A 17,704-nucleotide genomic window follows, 5' to 3' on the forward strand; every position below is an offset into this window, starting at 1 on the left:
TAACCCTGGGTTCAGGAGGCTCGGCAGGCCAGGGAGTAACAGGTGGCACGAGACGTAGACTCTGGAACTGTCCAGAGAGGTCGGAAACCTGAGCGGCCAGGTTCTCCACGGCATGGCGAGCAGCAGACAATTCCTGCTCGTGTCTGCCGAGCATGGCTCCTTGGATCTCGACGACAGTGTAACGAGCGTCTGAAGTCGCTGGGTCCATTCTTTGGTCGGTTCCTTCTGTTATGCAGGTGAAGGAGGACCCAAACGCGACTTAACAGAAACAGAGTTTATTAATGCTCAAAACCGAATAACTGAAATCCTCTAGATAGTAGAGGGGAAAACAACTGGAGAAGCGGCCACAGACTGCAGGTCGCCGGGTAGGCGCAGGCCGTAGTCAACTGAGACACCTGCTCACACGCAGCGTCTGAAGAAGGCACAAAACACGACAGGACAGGGTGATACACAATCACGGCAAAAAACACGACAGGACAGGGCGAAACGCAATTACAGCATGGAATACAAAACAAGGAACCGACGGAACAGGAACGGATCACAAAGGAATAAATAGGGAGTCTAATCAGGGGAAAGGATCGGGAACAGGTGTGGAAAGACTAAATGATGATTAGGGGAATAGGAACAGCTGGGAGCAGGAACGGAACGACAGAGAGAAGAGAGAGCGAGAGAGTGAGAGAGGGAGGGGGAGAGAGAAGGATAGAACCAAACAAGACCAGCAGAGGGAAACGAATAGCATGGGGAGCACAGGGACAAGACATGACAATGAATGACAAACATGACACGCCCCTTGTCTTACCAGACACCGCTGGTCTATCCTGCCGGTGCAGCGTATAACCAGCCAGCTGTATAGTCGTGGCCAAAAGTTTTGAGAATGAACAAATATTAATTTTCACAAAGTCTGCTGCCTCAGTTTGTTTGGGTTTATTTGATCGCCTATGAATTCTCAGAAGGCAGCATGACCTCCGGACCCTTTTTCTCTACCTCCTCTTCAAGCAAATCACGGGGATCTGGGCCAGTTCCCAAGAAAACAGTATATAATATACATAGCAGTATACATAGCTTTTGCCTGGTATGCTTGGTATGACCATCTTTAAACAAGTCCATATGTTAGCTTAGTTTATTCCTTCATGAGCATGTTTATTCCATATGTTTACACCTCTCTCTATCCATTGCATGTAGGCTTCTCATTATGAATAATTATGCTTGTGTTTTATTATTGTATGGATGAGTCCTCATGAGTGTGTATATTATTTCCCTTTTAGAACCACAAATGAAATACATTTAATGGAAGCAGATTTGTCCGTGTGTGTAACTGTGTGTGCGTCCGCGTGTGCTGACAACCAAGTATACAGATATGGGCCTGTTGTGGAAATTCACCACTAAGAACTCAAACTCAAAGTAAATGAATCAATCTTTATTATCACAGCCAGTGATAGTTATCATTCATCCATCCAAGCTTGATGAAAACTCTGAAGAGGGCGTTCTCTTTCAGTCTTCTTATACTACTACTATTCATTATTCATCATTAACGTTGGTTCCTGTATGTGACTGACTGGCATCTCACAAGGCTTCTTCTCGCAAAGCTGGGACCTTGAAACTGAGATACTCCTTTTGGTTCCCAGAGCAATGTTCGGGGCGTACTGCCAATTGGTCAGAGGAGGAGGTCACAGTCACCTGCACAAACCAAGATGGAGTGAGAGGAGATGCTGTTTACAATTTAAGGCGTATCTCTTCAGACAATAAAATGTTCCTTCACAGGCCTCATGTTCTAACTGGACAACCAGTTATAGTGGGCAGATCCAATCAAATCAGCATTAATTAACCAGCGAGCTCCAGCTAGTCCGTTTTTAAGTACCAACAGTGCATTCAAAAAGTATTGACACCCCTTGACTTTTCCCACATTTTGTGTCACTGGCCTACACACAATAACCCATAATGTCAGTGGAAAGATGTTTTTTAAAATATTTTTTATATTTAATACAAATTTAAAGCTGAAATGTCTTGAGTAAATAAGTATTCAACCCTTTTGTTATGACAAGCCTAAATAAGTTCAGGATTGTTGAACATGATTTTTGAATAACTACCTCATCTCTGTACCCCACACATACAATTATCTGTAAGGTCCTTCAGCCAAGCAGTGAATTCCAATGCTTCAATGCTTCTGTGGGTCGTTCTGGACTAGAGTCTGTTAGATGAATGAATGTCATGTAAATGTTGAGCAGCTTCACTGTAAGTAGATTGTATGTTTTGTCATTCAATAATAATGATACAAATAAAGACTTGAAAACGGCAAAGTAATGATCAACAACCAACTTAACAGAGCTTGAAGAATTTTTAAATATATTGTACAATCAAGGTGTGCAAAGCTCTTAGAGACTTACCCTGAAAGACTCCCAGCTGTAATCACTGCCATCGGTGATTCTAACATGTATTGACTCAGGGGGTTGAATACTTATCTAATCAAGATACACTACATGGCCAAGAGTATGTGGACCCCTGCTCGTCGAACATCTCATTCCAAAATCATGGGTATTAATATGGAGTTGATCCTCTCTTTGCTGCTATAAGAGTCTCCACTTTTCTGGGAAGGCTTTCCACTAGATGTTGGAACAATGCTGTGGGGACTTGCTTCCATTCAGCCACGAGCATTAATGAGGTCGGGGACTGATGTTGGGTGATTACCCCTGGCTCGCATTCGCCATTCCAATTTATCCCAAAGGTGTTGAGGTTGAGGTGAGGGCTCTGTGCATGCCAGCCAAGTTTTTCCACACCGATCTCAACAAATCATTTCTGTATGGACCTCACGGGAGCATTGTCATGCTGAAACAGCAAACGGTCTTCCCCAAACTGTTGCTACAAAGTTAGAAGCACATAATCATCTAGAATGTAATTGTATGCTGTAGCATTAAGATTTCCCTTAACTGGAACTAAGGGGCCTAGCCCGAACCATGAAAAACAGCACCAGATCATACACCAAACGTTACAGTTGGCACTATGTATTGGGGTGGGTAGCGTATTCCTGGCATCCACCAAACCCAGATTCGTCCGCCGGACTACCAGATGGTGAAACGGGATTCATCACTCCAGAGAACGTTTCCACTGCTCCAGAGTACAATGGCGGCAAGCTTTACACCACTCCAGCCGATGTTTGGCATTGCACATGGTGATCTTATGTTTGTGCGTGGCTGCTCGGCCATGGAAACCCATTTCATGAAGCTCCTGACAAACAGTTATTATGCTGACATTGCTTTCAGAGGCAGTTTGGACCTCGGTAGTGAGTGTTGCAATGGAAGACAGATGATTTTTACGCGTTACATGCTTCAGCACTCGGCGGTCCCGTTCTGTGAGCTTGTGTGGTCTACCACTTTGCAGCTGAACTGTTGTTGCTCCTAGACGATTCCATTTCATAATAACAGCACTTACAGTTGGCCATCTCTAGCAGGGCAGACATTTGACGAACTGACTTTTTGGAAAGGTTTCATCTTATGACTGTACCACGTTCAAAGTCACTGAGGTCCTCAGTAAGGTCATTCTACTGCTAATGTTTGTCTATGGAGATTGCATGGCTGAATGCTCAATTTTTACACCTGTCAGCAATAGGTGTGGCTGAGATAGCTGACTTTACAAGCATTTCACTACACCCGTAATGACATCTGCTAAACAGGTGTATGTGACCAATACAATTTGATTTGATTTGATCCACTAATTTTAAGGGGTGTGACTGAGATAGCTGAATCAACTAATTTCAAATGTTAGAATTTATTTCCTCTTTGACATTACAGAGTATTTTGAGGCGATTGTTGACGAACAAATGACAATTAAATCACTTTTAATCCCACTTTGTAACGCAACAAAATGTGGAAAAGGTCAAGGGGTGTGAATTAATTCTGCCGAAAGAGGAGAGACCATCACTTCCATAAAAGGATCCACTCTCCCGCCCTTTGGTTATTCTCAAGCATGCTTATCTTGCTATGAATGCAGTGATACATCGCACTCCTACTATGAGCGAACCAGGGTTACATAATCTTAAATTCTCTTTCAGTTACCAAACCCATTCACAGGATTGGTTAAACTCTTGAGGTCTCGCGTGTCTCCACCGAATTAGGCAAATCCGCCTTCAGTTTCTGGGTAAGGCGACAGAGGAAAAGCCATAGGCTCCAAGGTGCGACAAGGGGAAAAGGTTGACCCAGCCCAAAAATGGGGATAGGTAATTAAACCTGAAAAACCCCTGTATATACTGTGGGCATGAACAGTGACTGGTAGAGCACAGTCCACCCACACGCTTAGGGACGCTAAGGGCAGTAGTAAAGCGAAAGAAGGAGGACTATTATATCTTCACACCTTCCAGTGGTTAATAGCTGCTGTGAAAGGATTTTAAGCACAATAGACATGTCCCAGAATGAGCTAAAAGCTTAGAGTCTGGGTGTAAACGACGTGGCCCCCTTAGAGACTACAGTTATGGATAAACTATCACTGGCCGTGCCCGAATACCCATACTAGAATACTGCATACTCATTTCTGTGTTTTATCAAGTAGAATTCACTCGTCTTTTCTGAACTTTGACAGCAATCAGATTAATTGATGCTCTGTACCAAAATGAACGAATGGCGGAAGTCAATGTAGTCGCACATTCGATGACACATTTAGAATAGTATTTTCAAAATCTCACATGTTATACTAACAGTTTTATAGTATGTGAAATTGTTTAAATAGTACTCGATGTGTACACCTTCTCGGTAAGTACTTCTTAGTTACGGAACATCTGAGGGTTGATGATGTTGAGAATACCCTGGCTTCAGAGAGCATGTTTTATGATACAGGAGTTGGCCAATTCCCTACATGTGATACATCGAAACAAGTATTGTAATTTTTTGGTACTTTTATTTAAATCAGGGGAGCCCAGTATGGATATTCAGACGGCCACTGTCGGTGCCTCGGTAGGCCAAGAAAGTGGAAAAATGACCTTAACAAAGATGAACCTTCTCTCCAGTCAAAATATCCTGCAAGGTGCATAGGACCATGGAAAACAGAGTGTAGGAAGGTACCATCTCCATGACAAAAACACACCAAAAATGCACCAACATGCGGATGTCACACTTCTGCTGCATGGTGGAGACTTTAGTTAAGTCACCGTTGGCTATTGAAAGTAGAACCCAGTAGAAAATGGGTGATTTCATAGCGAACTTAAGCTTGTATCAAATCAAATCAAATCAAATGTATTTATATAGCCCTTCGTACATCAGCTGATATCTCAAAGTGCTGTACAGAAACCCAGCCTAAAACCCCAAACAGCATGCAATGCAGGTTTAGAAGCACGGTGGCTAGGAAAAACTCCCTAGAAAGGCCTAAACCTAGGAAGAAACCTAGAGAGGAACCAGGCTATGTGGGGTGGCCAGTCCTCTTCTGGCTGTGCCGGGTGGAGATTATAACAGAACATGGCCAAGATGTTAAAATGTTCATAAATGACCAGCATGGTCGAATAATAATAAGGCAGACCAGTTGAAACTGGAGCAGCAGCACGGCCAGGTGGACTGGGGACAGCAAGGAGTCATCATGTCAGGTAGTCCTGGGGCATGGTCCTAGTGCTCAGGTCCTCCGAGAGAGAGAAAGAAAGAGAGAATTAGAGAGAGCATATGTGGGGTGGCCAGTCCTTTTCTGGCTGTGCCGGGTAGAGATTATAACAGAACATGGCCAAGATGTTCAAATGTTCATAAATGACCAGCATGGTCGAATAAGGCAGAACAGTTGAAACTGGAGCAGCAGCACGGCCAGGTGGACTGGGGACAGCAAGGTGTCATCATGTCAGATAGTCCTGGGGCATGGTCCTAGGGCTCAGGTCCTCCGAGAGAGAGAAAGAAAGAGAGAAGGAGAGAATTAGAGAATGCACACTTAGATTCACACAGGACACCGAATAAGACAGGAGAAGTACTCCTGACCCTAGCCCCCCCGACACATAAACTACTGCAGCATAAATACTGGAGGCTGGGACAGGAGGGGTCAGGAGACACTGTGGCCCCATCCGAGGACACCCCCTTGACAGGGCCAAACAGTAAGGATATAACCCCACCCACTTTGCCAAAGCACAGCCCCCACGCCACTATCCCCTCGTAATAGTAGACAGCCCTTTGGGAGTAACTGGATTAGATATTCTGCATAGCGGCTTACTCGGGCCAATTCCCTTGAGGGTCTCAAACATGATGTTTCTCAACCATAGTTTGGAGGAGTGTTATTAGGCTACTAGTGATCGGCACCAATATGGAAAGTCTGTGTCAATTGTCTGCATTTTATTTTAAATTTTAAATTTGGAGACTGAAATGTGACTGACCTGCACAGCAAGGTTTCCGTACTAGTGACCAAGAAGATTTAAATGTATTGGACATTTGAGACATTTACTGGTGATCAATATGCACTGGGTGTGTAATCCATTAGGGCGTCCGCCCACACAGCCAGCGCCATCAATAAACGAGGGATGTTCGCCAAACGAGCCACATTTGTGTCCTTAAAAACAGCCTACAACTAATTACAAAAACACTATCCCTTGTGTTTCGATGTGTAGCATATGCAAAACCTATTGTTTTGTATGATATTAATATTTTAAAAATTAATATAAATGAAGAGAAGCTATGACTTAGCCCGGAGACAGAGATAGATATGTCAGATAGGCTATTGCATCTGCTATACAGATATAGAAGTACAGGAGGAGGCTATTTAGTTCATTTTCTATCAGAATATTTGTTATAAAGATAAGAATTATATTGTTTGATTATTGCAGTAACTCTGGTAGTCCTAAAGCATTTTTCCTCATTTCAAATTCAACTGTCGGTGGTTCAAATCTCAATTTAAGATCAAAAATAGTTATAAATTGCTGAGGTGTTATAAAGGCGCAGGGTGAGACCCAGATGCAGACACCGGAGGCAGATGGTTTGAGTCTCTGATATTTATTGAAATACAAGGGGCAGGCAATGGGCAGGTCGGGGACAGGCAGAAGTTCATTAATCAGGTCATAGTCTGAAAGGTACAGTGGGGGCAGGCAAGCTCGAGGTCAAGGCAGGCTGAATGGTCAGGCAGGAGGGCTCAGTGTCAGGGCAGGCAGAATGGGTCGGAACCGGGAGGACTAGAAACACAGACTAGGAAAGCAGGCACAGGCGCAACAGACAAACAGAGAACACAGGTATTAATACACTGGGGATAATGAGGAAAATGGGCGACACAGTCAAGCACAAAGACAGGTGAAACAGATCAGGGTGTGACAGGTGCAGTCACTTTTGAGGACAAAAGTAAAGTAATAAAACAACAGTAAAAAGACATTTGAAAAAGAGTAGCAAGGCTATATACAGACACCTGTTAGTCAGGCTTATTGAGGTAGTATGTGCATGTAGGTATCGTTAAAGTGACTATGCATATATGATGAACAGAGAGTAGCAGAAGCGTAAAAAGAGGAGTTGGCGGGTGTGTCATGTTTTGTCATTGATTATCATGTCTTGTCTCTGTGCTTTCCTTCTATTCGTTTCCCTCTGCTGGTCTTATTAGGTTCTTTCCCTCTTTCTATCCCTCTCTCTCCCCCTCCCTCTCTCCCTCTCTCGCTCTCTCTCTCTATCGTTCCGTTCCTGCTCCCAGCTGTTCCTCTTTCTCCTAACTACCTCATTTACTCTTTCACACCTGTCCCCTATTTTGCCCTCTGATTAGAGTCCCTATTTCTCCCTCTGTTTTCCGCTTCTGTCCTTGTCGGATCATTGCTTGATGTTCGCTGTTCTGTGTCCTTGTTCCGCCCTGTCGTGTTTTACCTTCTTCAGATGCTGCGTGTGAGCAGGTGTCAATGTCAGCTACGGCCGGTGCCTTCCCGAAGCGACCTGCAGTCTGTGGTCGCGTCTCCAGTCATTCCTCTTTACTGACGAGTGGATTTCAGTTTTCCTGTTTTTGCATTTGCCTAGATAATATCCAGGATTATCGCTTTTGTTTAAGACTGGAATAAAGACTCTGTTTCCGTTAAGTCGCTTTTGGGTCCTCATTCACCTGCATAACAGAAGGATCCGACCAAGAATGGACCCAGCGACTACGGATTCTCTCTACTCTACTGTCGAGTTCCAGGGAGCGATGCTCGGCAGACACGAGCAGGAATTGTCTGCTGCTCGTCATGCCGTTGAGACCCTGGCCGCTCAGGTCTCCGACCTCTCAGGACAGTTTCAGAGTCTTCGTCTCGTGCCACCAGCTACCTCCTGGTCTTCCGAGTCTCCGGAACCTAGGGTTAATAACCCACCATGTTACTCTGGGCAGCCCACTGAGTGCCGCTCCTTTCTCACCCAGTGCGATATTGTGTTCTCTCTCCAGCCCAACACATACTCAAGAGAGAGAGCTCGGATCGCCTACGTCATATCACTCCTTACTGGTCGGGCTCGGGAGTGGGGCACAGCTATCTGGGAGGCAAGGGCTGAGTGTACTAACGATTATCTGAACTTTAAAGAGGAGATGATACGGGTTTTTGATCGTTCTGTTTTTGGGAAAGAAGCTTCCTGGTCCCTGTCTTCCCTATGTCAAGGTAATCGATCCATAACGGATTACTCTATAGAGTTTCGCACTCTTGCTGCCTCCAGTAACTGGAACGAGCAGGCGTTGCTCGCTCGTTTTCTGGAGGGACTCCACGCTAAGGTTAAGGATGAGATTCTCTCCCGGGAGGTTCCATCCAGCGTGGATTCTTTGATTGAACTCGCTATTCGCATTGAACGACGGGTAGATCTTCGTCACCGAGCTCATAGAAGAGAGCTCGCGTTAACTGTGTCCCCCCTCTCCCCGACACTACCATCTTTCCCCACTGACTCAGGTGTTGAGCCCATGCAGCTGGGGGGTATTCGCATCTCGACTAAGGAGAGGGAACGGAGAATCACCAACCGCCTCTGTCTCTATTGCGGTTCCGCTGGTCATTTTGTCATTTCATGTCCAGTTAAAGGCCAGAGCTCATCAGTAAGCGGAGGGCGACTGATAAGCGCTACTACACTGTCCTCTCCGTCAAGTACCTGTACTACCTTGCCGGTCCATCTACGCTGGACCGGATCGGCAGCTTCCTGCAGTGCATTAATAGACTCTGGGGCGGAGGGCTGTTTTATGGACGAAGCCTGGGCTCGGGAACATGACATTCCTCTCAGACAGTTAGGGGAGCCCACGGTCATGTTCGCCTTGGATGGTAGTCCTCTCCCCAGTATATTATGTGAAACACTACCTTTAACCCTCACAGTATCTGGTAACCATAGTGAGACCATTTCTTTTTGATTTTTTGTTCACCTTTTACACCTGTTGTTTTGGGTCATCCCTGGCTAGTGTGTCATAATCCTTCTTTTGATTGGTCTAGTAATTCTATCCTTTCCTGGAACGTTTCTTGTCATGTGAAATGTTTAATGTCTGCTATTCCTCCTGTTTCTTCTGCTCCCTCTTCACAGGAGGAACCTGGTGATTTGACAGGAGGGCCGGAGGAATATCATGATCTGCGCACGGTCTTCAGTCGGTCTAGAGCCACCTCCCTCCCTCCTCACCGGTCGTATGATTGTTGTACTGATCTCCTTAAGAAGCGTTTTGCATCCGCTCCTATCCTTGTTGCACCTGACGTCACTAAAAAGTTCATTGTCGAGGTAGACGCGTCGGGGGTGGGCGTGGGAGCCATTCTGTCCCAGCGCTTCCATACTGACGATGGGGTCCACCCTTGCGCGTATTTTTCTCATCGCCTGTCGCCGTCGGAACGTAACTATGATGTGGCTAACCGCGAACTGCTCGCCATCCGTTTAGCCTTAGGCGAATGGCGACAGTGGTTGGAGGGGGCGACCGTTCCTTTTGTCGTTTGGACTGACCAAAAGAACCTTGAGTACATCCGTTCTGCCAAACCACTCAATGCGCGTCAAGCTCGTTGGGCGTTGTTTTTCACTCGTTTCGAGTTCGTGATTTCTTATCGCCCGGGTACTAAGAAAACCAAGCCTCATGCTTTATCCCGTCTCTTCAGTTCTTCTGTAGCGTCTACCGATCCCGAGGGGATTCTCCCTGAGGGGCGGGTTGTCGGGTTGAATGTCTGGGGAATTGAGAGACAGGTGAAGCAAGCACTCACTCACACTCCGTCGCCGCGCGCTTGTCCTAGTAACCTTCTTTTCGTTCCTGTCTCTACTCGTCTGGCTGTTCTTCAGTGGGCTCACTCTGCCAAGTTAGCTGGCCACCCCAGCGTTCGGGGTACGCTTGCTTCTATTCGCCAGCGGTTTTGGTGGCCTACTCTGGAGCGTGACACGCGCCGTTTCGTGGCTGCTTGTTCGGACTGCGCGCAGAATAAGTCCGGTAACTTTTTTTCTGCTTCTGCTCCTGGTCTTGCTGGGTCTCAGTCTGTCCCCAGCCACCGCATCTCTCCTGCCCTTGCCGTGTCTCAGTCTGTCCCCTGCCACCGCATCTCTCCTGGTTCTGCTCCTGCACTTGCTGTGTCTCAGTCTGTCCACAGCCACCGCCTCTCTCCTGTTCCTGGTCTTAGCCTTGCTGTGTCTCAGTCTGTCCCTAGTTGTTACTCTCCTGGCCTGTTTGGTCCTGATTGCTCTAACGCTTACAGTTCTCTACCCGTGTCTCATTTTTATAAGTGTAATAGCCCTAGATTCCCTCTTCATCGTCTCCCGTTACGGTCCTGAGGAGAGGAGTTGGGTTCATTCTCGGGACGTGCTGGACCGTTTGTTGATCTATGATTTCCTCCGTTGCCGCCAGGGTTCCTCCTCGAGTGCGCCAGGAGGCGCTCGGTGAGTGGGGGGGTACTGTCATGTTTTGTCATTGATTATCATGTCTTGTCTCTGTGCTTTCCTTCTATTCGTTTCCCTCTGCTGGTCTTATTAGGTTCTTTCCCTCTTTCTATCCCTCTCTCTCCCCCTCCCTCTCTCCCTCTCTCGCTCTCTCTCTCTTCCGTTCCTGCTCCCAGCTGTTCCTCTTTCTCCTAACTACCTCATTTACTCTTTCACACCTGTCCCCTATTTTGCCCTCTGATTAGAGTCCCTATTTCTCCCTCTGTTTTCCGCTTCTGTCCTTGTCGGATCATTGCTTGATGTTCGCTGTTCTGTGTCCTTGTTCCGCCCTGTCGTGTTTTACCTTCTTCAGGTGTCAATGTCAGCTACGGCCGGTGCCTTCCCGAAGCGACCTGCAGTCTGTGGTCGCGTCTCCAGTCATTCCTCTCTACTGACGAGTGGATTTCAGTTTTCCTGTTTTTGCATTTGCCTAGATAATATCCAGGATTATCGCTTTTGTTTAAGACTGGAATAAAGACTCTGTTTCCGTTAAGTCACTTTTGGGTCCTCATTCACCTGCATAACAGGGTGGTGGGACACAATGCAGATAGCCCGGTTAGCCAATGTGCGGGAGTACTGGTTGGTCGGGCCAATTTAGGTAGTATGTACATGAATGTATTGTTAAAGTGACTATGCATATAAGATAAACAGAGAGTAGCAGCAGCGTAAAAGAGGGGTTGGGTGGGGGGGGTACACAATGCAAATAGTCCGGGTAACCATTTGGTTACCTGTTCAGGAGTCTTATGGCTTGAGGGTAATGAATTAAATGGTAGTACGTACTGGATGTCCTTTGGGTGGTGGACCATTCTTGATTCACACAGGAAACTATTGAGTGTGAAAAACCCAGCAACATTGCAGTTCTTGACACAAACCGGCTGGCACCTACTACCATACCCCGTTCAAAGGCACTTAAATATTTTGTTTTGCCCATTTACCCTCTGAATGTCTCACATACATAATCCATGTCTCAATTGTCTAAAAGCTTAAAAATCCCTATTGAACCTGTCTCCTCCCCTTCATCTACACTGATTGGATTTAACAAGCTACATCAATAAAGGGTCATAGATTTCACCTGACTTCACCTGGTCAGTCAATTTCATGGAAAGTGCAGGTGTTCTTATTTTTTTTTATTCAGTGTATACACACTGGTCATAAACCTCACATGTTTAGTGAATCTAACTACAAAGCAGATGATGCCTTCACAATAATTTGGTCAAAACATTTTCTTTCTTACCTCAAAATCTATCAAAGCCTATCACAGGGTCTTACTTCTTCACATGAGGGTTGAGGATTAAATTGAGCATGTGAACAGTGAGTCACATGATTATAGCTTGTTCCTGATTAGAAATATTGAGTGTTACAACTATCCCATGTTACAACCATCCCCAGTCTCCCCTCCTTATAACCGATCTTAATCTAAATATGGAGCCCAATTAAAAAGACAGATAAAACTTAATTTAACCAACAAAAATGATATACAATAATAATAATTATAAAACAAGTGATTTAAAAATATTTAACAAATTAATAAATAAAAGTTCCAAAATTGCATCCTACCTGAATAGCGAGTTGCACAGTAGCCTGCATTTGGCCGAATCAACGTTCTTCTCATCTTTGTCCATTACAATATTAAAACGTGTCCATACAGAGGACATTCCCCTTGTAGCAGGCTCCAGACTAACAATTTTGTTTTTCAGTTGGTAGCAACAGCGCATTAACTTTTTCTCTCTTATGCTAACATATGGAATTGTTTTAATCTAACAGAACATTTCATATTTAAACAAATGTTAAATGTAGCCTACCGCCCTATTCGTCCTATGCACTCGTAATGACCAATGCGCATTATCTTCTCTGTAAAATAGTTGATATTAAGCTCAACATTTGAGTTGAGAAATAAAAAGTAGACCCGTGCATTGTGCATGTGACTTGAATTCATTTTAATTATGTGAATAGCCTAATGATGATGGTGAGAGCCCAGTAACAGATTGACTGTAGAGTTCTTAAGCATAGATTATTTTTTTCACTGTCTCTCTAAAATCACGATGTTTTGATTTATATGGTCATGTGACAAAGATAATATTATTATTTTCCAAAATGAACTGTTTTATTTTCATAACTGATCAACATTCAGGTATACTATAGCCTATAGATAATATTCTGCCCATGTGAACACATTTAGGACATATAAAAACAGCTACATAACTTAATGAAAATCAGCCAACAGACTATATTGTTTCACATTCTTTAATAAAAGTTTCCCCTCCAAATAGGCCTACAAGGAAACTCTATGTGTCTTGATGACATTGAGTGTGCAGGGGGGTCTGTACACAGCGCAGTATCTTGCACAAAAAAATATTGCCCTCTCGACAGGGTCTGAAGACCTACGCTTGGCAAGCAAAATCCTTCAAGGTTTGCATGTGAGAAGATTAAGCAGGCAACGGGTATCCAGTCAATATTAGGAGAGCTAGAGTAGTGAGTGACACTCTTTGTGACAAAGAGAAGCGAGAATAACCAGAGGGCGGGAGAGTGGCTCCTTTTATGGAAGTGAGGGTCACCTGTCTCCAACAGACACTTTTAATAGGTACTTCTGAGAGAGTAAGAGTTCCTAGCTAACCCCCACATGTCATACTTCGAAGTATTTGAAAGAAACCCTGACAAAGGTAGTAGCTTGCTACCAAAACATTGGTTCGTAACTTTTGATGAAATAGAAATTGATGAGAGTAACCCCCCCCCCCCCCCCACAGCTCCAGAGGAAGCGACACATAGGAAATGACATCGTAGGAGTGGTGTTCCAGGAAGAGGCCACACCCTTCGTAGCAGACATGATCGCCTCAAACTTCCTCCACGCATTCATACTGGTGCAGGTGGACAACCCCTGTACCCAACAAACCACCTACAAGGTACTGAACAAACAAACACACTCTAACCCAGGGGTCGGCAACACCGCAAGTAATATTTTTGGGCCCCCAAAATATGTTTTTGTAAACAAATATATAATAACGAAGATTTTTTTTTTGGGGGGGGGGGGGGGTCATTTGGTAAAATCACCAGGATTTCAACAAAACATTTGTTTAATTTTGGAAATCTGTTCCCAAGTATTCCCATGAATAAAAAAAGAGACGTGATTGTATGAAAATTATTGTTATTTTCAAATACAATTTATTTTTGGGCTTAGTTTTGGTCAATTTGCATTGTACAATTTATTATAATTATGTTCTGGCCCCCTGACCATCTGCTCCGATAAAAATCAGCCCATGGCTGAATCAAGTTGTCTACCCTTTCTCTAACCTAACATACACATGCACATGATGACAACTCTGGTCATTATGGTTATGATTGACAGGTGTCAGTCACAGCCCGAGAGGGTGTACCTCCATTTGGCCCGCCCCTCCCCAGTCCAGCAGTGTTTAAAAAGGTGAGAGCAGCCTGGAGAGATTTAGGAAACATGGTCTATTCCGAGAGAATTCAAATAGATTTCAGCTTTGACCTATTCATGAATAATTGCTCTGGGGTTTGAGACCTTTTGTTGCATTTGTCTGTTTTTCTTCTCTCGCCCTCTCTCTCCCTCCAGGGTCCAGAGTTCAGAGAGTATCTTCTCACTAAGTTGATCAATGCAGAGAATGCCTGCTACAAGAGTGACAGATTCGCCAGGCTGGAGGTGGGTAATAAATAAGTTATTTTAATGATTATATTGTATGGTAAGCACATTGCGTACTACAGAGGGAGTCTCAGACCCACCTAAACCTAGGAGGACAACCTCAGACCCAAGCCAAAACCGTGTTTATGTGGTCTTGAATGGTCTCTCAAGTCATAGACCACAAGGTCAAGATTTGAACTCAGGTCAAATGTATAACATATTTAAGTGCATTTTATGTAGTTTATATTACTTGCGTGTGTGTAGGAGCGAACGCGGGCGGCCCTGCTCGACGGTCTACATGACGAGCTGCACAGACACACTCAGTGCATGCTGGGAGTGGGAATCGGCCCCGAGGAGGAGCGGGCGGAGAATGGACATGGCCACGGAGGACTGCTGGAGTCCATCAAGGTCAGACACACACACACAACTATCTCTCTCTTTTCATGTTTCCCTCTCTCCTACCTCCACATATTTGAACTCAAAAAGGCATTAATTAATGAGTGAACAAGAATACATTTTCTCTCTCTTTCTCTCTCTCTCTCCCTCCCTCTCTCTCAGAGGGCGATGCGAGGAAGGAGTGTCTCCATGGAGATGATGGCAAAGGGTGGAGGAGGTGGCCTGTCCACCAGTCTGAGTGGAGGGGTTCTGCTCCACAGCAGCTCTGATGTGAGAGGGGGTGGGGGGGTGATTAGAAGTGGAGGCAGAGGTCAGGAGGTGGGAGAGAGTAGGTGGGAGTGGGGATGATAGGTGGTTAAAAAGGCGAGGACAGGGGGACAGTGAGTCTTATAGTTGATCAAATGCTGTTACAACTTCTCACCCATCTTGATCTCTTTTCCCTACTTCTTCCCTACTCCTCTCTCTCTCAGGCAACTAATGTTAAGTCTCCAGTGAAACGTCGCTCTGGTCTTTTCCCTCGTCTGCTCAGTATAGACAGCCAGACAGAGAGACATAACCACAATCATCGCAGGTAGGACACAGACACACAGAGACTATAGATGTAGATCACATCTATAGATGTAATAAATGTGTCGGTGCCTTTCGGGCAGTTCAGAGTGTTCATTGAGGAATGGAATAGTTTTTCATTATTTTTTGTTTGTATTTGTAATTTTGTAATTGTACGACGCAGGACTCCCTAGCTAAAGAAACCTTGGTCTCAATGGGACTCTGTTAAAACAATTAAGATACAAAGATTTAGTACATGATAGTGACACTTTTGTCCTTTACAGTCTCCATAGTGACCAGAGAAGCTTTGATACTGGCCACCCCACGCAGGAAGTGAGGTCAGAGACCCTCTCTAACCCCAGCTCTCCAGAGGCCTCCCTTAAGGAAAGGTGTGTTTCCCCCAAATTGGATCCCGCTCTCTCTCTCTCTCTCTCTCTCTCTCTCTCTCTCTCTCTCTCTCTCTCTCTCTCTCTCTCTCTAGGCCCAGCAGTGTAAAGTTAAAGGGGAGCAGTAGGACTAACGTCTCTCTTACACCCCCCCTAGGCCCAGCAGTGTAAAGTTGAATGAGTGCAGTGCAAGCAGGACAAACGTCTCACACTCCTCATCTAGTACAAGTAGCTTCAGCAGTGCAGCAGGAGAGGGAGAGGCCACCGACACTGACCCTGTGAGTGGGACCTGTTTGTTTGAGTGAATGTGCGTGCTTCAAAGAGAATGAGAATGTGTGTATGTGTAGTGTATTTCTCACTTTATCCCTTCTCTACATCTCTCCATCCCTCTCCATGTCTTTCTCTAGAACACCCTGGCACCCTCAGTGTTCCTTTCTGTTCACAGCCCCTCCCTCACTGTTGAAGGTCAGAATTCAGGGACCCCTGTCATCATGTGTCGCAGCCCCACTGGTAACCACGACAACAGCTTCCCGTGCTTTTAATAATCGTACCTTTCTAACTTAACGTAAATATTTCTTAGTTATTACATCAGAGGAAATGTTTGTTTATAAACGCTTGTTTTTTTTCTCTTTTCAATCTAGAGTTAAAGAATAAGAGTTCTCCTAGATCCAACTTGAAGTTCCGTTTTGATAAATTGAGTCACTCTGCGACAGTAAGTGTGTGTGTTTGTGCGTGTGTGTGCGTGCGTGCGTGCGTGTGTGTGTGTGTGTGTGTGTGTAAGAAAGAGAACCTGTGTGTGTCACCAGCCCCTCCTGTCTTTCTAACAGGGACACTAGGTGACAGATGTGGGATGAGAGAGAGATAAAACAGGTGAGGGAGGCTCTTGTAAATTGAAATGTGTTGTGTTTTAATTTGTTTCTCACTCTGTTGTTTCTCATTTTGTGGTTGGAACTGTTTCTCTTTTTCCCACTTTCTCAGTTCAAATGGGATGGAGGTATGACGGGCAGTACATTAGGGATGGGTGGAGAGAAATAACAAGAGAGAGAAGGCCCCTCCAACCTGAGGAAGAGGTTGAAAGAAGAGAAATGGCTCAAGATGGATGATTCGGTACACACACTACAGTGGAAGTTTTAGGCCCAGGCAAAGCTTTGCTCTGCCTAGTGGATAATGGTCCTTTCATATTCAGCTGTCTGTGTGGTTGTTTCCTGAACACTGATCAAAGTTCTATGAGTGGCTCTAACATAATAATAATAATAACATGGGTCCTTGTCAGCAACTGCACTGCATTCAATACCACACAGAACTGTAAGGCATAGATTCAATTCAACATCACTAAGGCCAGAAGTTTTTCCTGACCATGTGGTCTAACCAGGAAAAACTCTGGCCATAGGCATCACCAATCGAGGCAATATTGATGTCCAGACCGCCATTCTTGGAAAGGGAAAAGTAATCATGGCTTGTCATACAAATGTTTCAATCTGAGGGTCCCTGGAATTTCTACACTGAACAAAAATATAAAAGCAACATGTAAAGTATTGGTCCCATGTTTCATTAGCTGAAATAAGATCCCTGAACGACACAAACAAAAATATGATTTCTCTAAAATGTTGTGCTCAAATGTGTTAACATCCCTGTTTCTAAGCATTTCTCCTTTACCAAGATAATCCAGCCACCTGACAGCTGTGGTATATCAAGAAGCTGATTAAACAGCATGATCATTTCATGTGCACCTTGTGCTGGGGACAATAACAGGCCACTCTAAAATGTGCGGTTTTGTCACCCAACACAATGCAACAGATGTCTCAAGTTTTGAGGGAGCATGCAATTGGCATGCTGACTGCAAGAATATCCACCACAGCTGTTGCCAGAGAATTGAATGTTAATTTGATGTATGCACTTCACGGATGAATCCCGGTTTCAACTGTACCCAAGCAGATGGCAGACAG

At 44.9% G+C, this 17,704-nt stretch overlaps 1 protein-coding gene across 2 annotated transcripts in view; it reads left to right on the top strand.

Annotated features, from left to right (window-relative positions):
* Positions 1-17,476, top strand: part of rap1gap2b (RAP1 GTPase activating protein 2b) — a 91,518-nt gene extending 74,042 nt beyond the window's left edge. For both annotated transcript variants that reach the window (XM_046297773.1, XM_046297774.1), the window contains 12 exons: positions 13,538-13,693; positions 14,137-14,208; positions 14,365-14,451; positions 14,695-14,838; positions 14,989-15,096; positions 15,297-15,397; positions 15,657-15,761; positions 15,916-16,036; positions 16,166-16,268; positions 16,400-16,470; positions 16,586-16,628; positions 16,737-17,476. In XM_046297773.1, coding sequence (XP_046153729.1) covers positions 13,538-13,693; positions 14,137-14,208; positions 14,365-14,451; positions 14,695-14,838; positions 14,989-15,096; positions 15,297-15,397; positions 15,657-15,761; positions 15,916-16,036; positions 16,166-16,268; positions 16,400-16,470; positions 16,586-16,594 — 1,077 coding nt within the window. In that variant the 3' untranslated portion in view covers positions 16,595-16,628; positions 16,737-17,476. The remainder of the gene's footprint in view (positions 1-13,537; positions 13,694-14,136; positions 14,209-14,364; positions 14,452-14,694; positions 14,839-14,988; positions 15,097-15,296; positions 15,398-15,656; positions 15,762-15,915; positions 16,037-16,165; positions 16,269-16,399; positions 16,471-16,585; positions 16,629-16,736) is intronic.
* Positions 17,477-17,704: the final 228 nt, after the last annotated feature.

Source organism: Oncorhynchus gorbuscha, linkage group LG14 (assembly GCF_021184085.1).
Source record: "Oncorhynchus gorbuscha isolate QuinsamMale2020 ecotype Even-year linkage group LG14, OgorEven_v1.0, whole genome shotgun sequence".
Classification (NCBI taxonomy): Eukaryota; Metazoa; Chordata; class Actinopteri; order Salmoniformes; family Salmonidae; genus Oncorhynchus; species Oncorhynchus gorbuscha.